We start from the raw sequence: 3,956 nt of genomic DNA on the forward strand, positions 1-3,956 counted from the left end.
CTCTGTATGCGATTGTCCACAACCAGCGTGGGTCGTCTACTGGGCGTTCCCTCAGCCTTCCTATGGTTGTGCTGAGCCTGGGCTTCAGCAACGGCTGCTGAACGCGCATGCTCGGGAGACTTGGGTGCGTCTTTCGCATTGCCGTTGTTATTGTACTTGTTCGCTTCCTCTCTGCGTTTGCGACTGCTACTGCGAACAACGCCAGGAGAGCCTTGGGGTGTGCGTGTGCGTTGTAGATAGCTGGTGGGCGTCAGCGCCCTCCCGTCTGCTTGAGCTTTCTGCAGAGACGTTGTATGCATGTATATATATATGTGTGTGTGTGTGTGTGTGTGTGTGTGTGTGTGCGTGTGCGTGTATGTGTGTATGTTAGATTCTGTTTGAACATTGTATTATATCCATGTGTGTTAGGGTTTGTTTGGACGTTGTATGCGTGTATACGTATGTGTTTCGCTCTGTAGAGAAGTTATATGCGTATGTACACGTGTGTTTGGTTCTATTTGTTGAGTGGACATGCACACATGCGTCAAGTTCCGTAGGGGATTGATATGCGTATAGAGATATATGTTGGGTCCTGTATGGACACGTAAATACATATATGTTAAGTTGGTTCATTCCCAATGCTTTACTGTGTGTATCCAGATACCATGTGGAGACGTGTGCATTTGTTTGTTGTGGTGTGCGTGTGCGCTATAGATAAATATTAGTCGGTAGAGTCACCGATCTCTTTGAGCTTTCTATGAGGTTGTGCATATGTGCTTATGCATCTTATGCATGTACATCCCAATAGCGCATACCCAGGTGCTACATTTCCTATGTACAATTGTACAAGCATGTGTACCAAGAACATACATTGCGTTTTCTCGACAATACCTTGTGATTTGAATGTATGCGCATCTATAAAGATAAAGAGATCACATGCGATAGAATGGATGAGGACAGCTGGCACTGACTATACGGTAGCAACGCAAACAATCTCACCACCACAATGTTATTATCTAGCTCTAAATCAGGGGGTTGTAACCGTTTAGTGGACAGTATACCACAAACACTACTATGTGACATGCGGATGACCAATTATGCGTAGGGATGCAATCTGTTCACCTGAGCTTTATGTATAACTACATCGTTCACAGACGTATACAACGATACAAGTATATATACTTGTATCCGATGACACAAATACATACAATTGTATCCGATGATACAAATACATATACTTACATCCAATAATACAAATACATATACTTATATTCAATGTTACAAATATATACAATCGTATCCAACAATACAAATACATATACTTATATCCAATGATACAAATACATAAACTTACATCCAATTGTACGCCCATGCACTTCACTCTGTGCCATCATCATCAAAGATGCATACCTTCAGATGCCTGATAAGTCTATCAACGTGATACGTCACCACGTGCGTGTCTACGTCAAACGCCAGCGGAATCTCGGCAACGGCTCGGTATTTTCCATAGTTATTGACATGTTCGTTCTCAAGTCGCATGATAGCCCTAGAGATTGAATACACGCGATACAAGCAATACACAGATTGAAATAAATAAAGTTACCAAGCGGCAAGGAGTGCAGGTTAGGTGGCTTTGCTTTTAGACCAAGTTACCAACATATTCATTTCTGAGAGGTCTGGTTGACCTGAAGCATTGATGAATAAATAAATAAGCAAGCTATCAACAGTGATAGCAGCCATATGGTAATGATAAGCCCGTTGTCGAGTCGCATGAAAGCCCTAAACCTAAGCCAAATTACACACCTGTTGTGAATATATAAATTAAGTTATTTGCCATAGTTATTAAAAGAAGGGATTCTCGAGATGTATGGTACCCCTAAGCATTAGATAGAACGAAACAAGACAACGACATGTTAGTCGGATATTTCTGTATCAGTTATTTGACTCATTCCTTATCCAGACAACCCTGAACCCTAAAAATTAGACAATCCGAAACACATCAACAATACAGATACCGAGTATTTCTGCTGTGGCTTTCGACATGTTCGTTCTCACGACGTGTAATAGCTAACCTAAGGTTTTCGCATAGACAGGGATCTGCGATTGGTTCTGCAACGCGGTTTGAACCAGCCAGCCAGTGCGGTTAGTGCACCCATGTTGGTCATGCGTCTGCCCAGGAGAGGCTCAATGGGCCACATTTGGCGTGTACTATATATCACATGCGCTTGAGAGAGTACCATACACCCAACTGGCCGTAGTCAATGGCATACCATTGCGATCGTCGCACTATCTCAATAAGCGCCACTAACAGCGTCACCAGCTGCGGCGGTAAGGATGCGAATGGATTCAGTGTAGCCGTTAACGTCAGCGCCCACACAAATCGACCCGCCAAGTTCAGTATGGCCGGCACCACCGTCATCCACTTGGGACCTGTGCATCGTATGCACGAGAAAGGACATGTGAGCACAGAGTATATACACAGAGTTTATACAGAAATAGTCAGTATGGGTCCTGAATAAGGACATGACTGAAGAAACAGCGTGTATATAGCACGGCTGGTGGTAACAGGTCAGCACAGAGTATATACAGACATAGTCAGTATGGGTCCTGAACAAGAACATAACTGAGGAAACAGCGTGTATATAGCACGGCTGGTGGTAACAGGTCAGCATAGAATATATACAGGAATGGTCAGTATGGGCCCTGAATAAGGACATAACTGAGGAAACAGCGTGTATATAGCACGGCTGGTGGTAACAGGTCAGCACAGAGTATATACAGACATAGTCAGTATGGGTCCTGAACAAGAACATAACTGAGGAAACAGCATGTATATAGCACGGCTGGTGGTAACAGGTCAGCACAGAGTATATACAGGAATGGTCAGTATGGGCCCTGAATAAGGACATAACTGAGGAAACAGCGTGTATATAGCACGGCTGGTGGTACAGCCACTTACTAGGGACCTGTTCAATGCGTGTACGAGGCAATGCGCACACAGAAAATAAACACAAACACGCGCACTCAACGTAAAAGGCAGTGTGCAAGATGTGTGTGCAGTATGGCTGGTACAATAGTCATCGTCTTGAGTCCTGTTCACAACGTGCATAGGCAAGGCAAGGGAGGGCACAGAAAACACACAGAAATGTGAGAACAGCATCAGAAAAATAGAAATGCGAGTACAGCATAGTATGGCCACACCACCACATCCCCCATAAACACCCTACCCCCCAAAAACACCCTACCCCCCAAAAACACCACACCCCCTCACAGATCATACCGCAGGCTCAGTTCAACCGCCGAGACGGCCGGCTATGATACCACCCCATACGGAACCATCCCATGCATATATCCCATGTGAACAAGCACACTGCAGAGACTGTCAGTGCGCACCACCACACATCACACAAGCCACTGAACAAGCACCAATAAGCACCACCACACCATCGCTCTCCCCTCGAACATCCTTCAACACGCCACCCTTGAACAACCTTAAACACCCCACCCCCTCACAAACCATACCATAGGTCCAGTTCAACCGAAGAGACGGCCGCCCATAGTGCCACTCAACCAGGCCCCAGTCCATGCATATATCCCACGTGTACGAGTACAGTGTGGACACGGTCATGGCTGCGAACCAAATGATGCGACTCGGGGTCCAGTAGTCACCCTCCTTCGTCCACTTGTCGTGGAATGAGGAGATGATAACTAGCCCCAACGCAATCATGTACTTCATGGCATTGGCCATGTGGGGCCATGCCTGGGGGAGTGGGAGATGGGGAAGGATGGGTGGTAGTTCAGCATACGATATCCACCCCTCATGTCAGAGGCGTAGGTGCTAACACGGTGTCTCCGAATGATGCGAACATTTGCAAGCAAGAGGTCTCGCATACACCCCTATATACACATTCGATGGTTCGACCACCTTGCTCGTATGGTAATCACTCTTTCCGTCACACTTCAACACTAGGTATCGA

The 3,956-nt window shown here is 45.9% G+C and overlaps 1 protein-coding gene across 1 annotated transcript; it reads right to left on the reverse strand.

Moving 5' to 3' along the window:
- SARC_08821 (hypothetical protein) lies at positions 1-3,742 on the reverse strand (the record flags this gene model as incomplete). Its single annotated transcript, XM_014297184.1, has 4 exons — positions 3,502-3,742; positions 2,250-2,409; positions 1,390-1,525; positions 1-278 (listed from the first exon to the last, which is right to left on the reverse strand). Coding segments are annotated over exons 1-4 (800 nt in total), but the record flags the coding sequence as incomplete, so codon positions are not given.
- Between the last annotated feature and the right edge of the window lie 214 nt (positions 3,743-3,956).

Source organism: Sphaeroforma arctica (assembly GCF_001186125.1).
Source record: "Sphaeroforma arctica JP610 unplaced genomic scaffold supercont1.833, whole genome shotgun sequence".
NCBI lineage: Eukaryota > Ichthyosporea > Ichthyophonida > Sphaeroforma > Sphaeroforma arctica.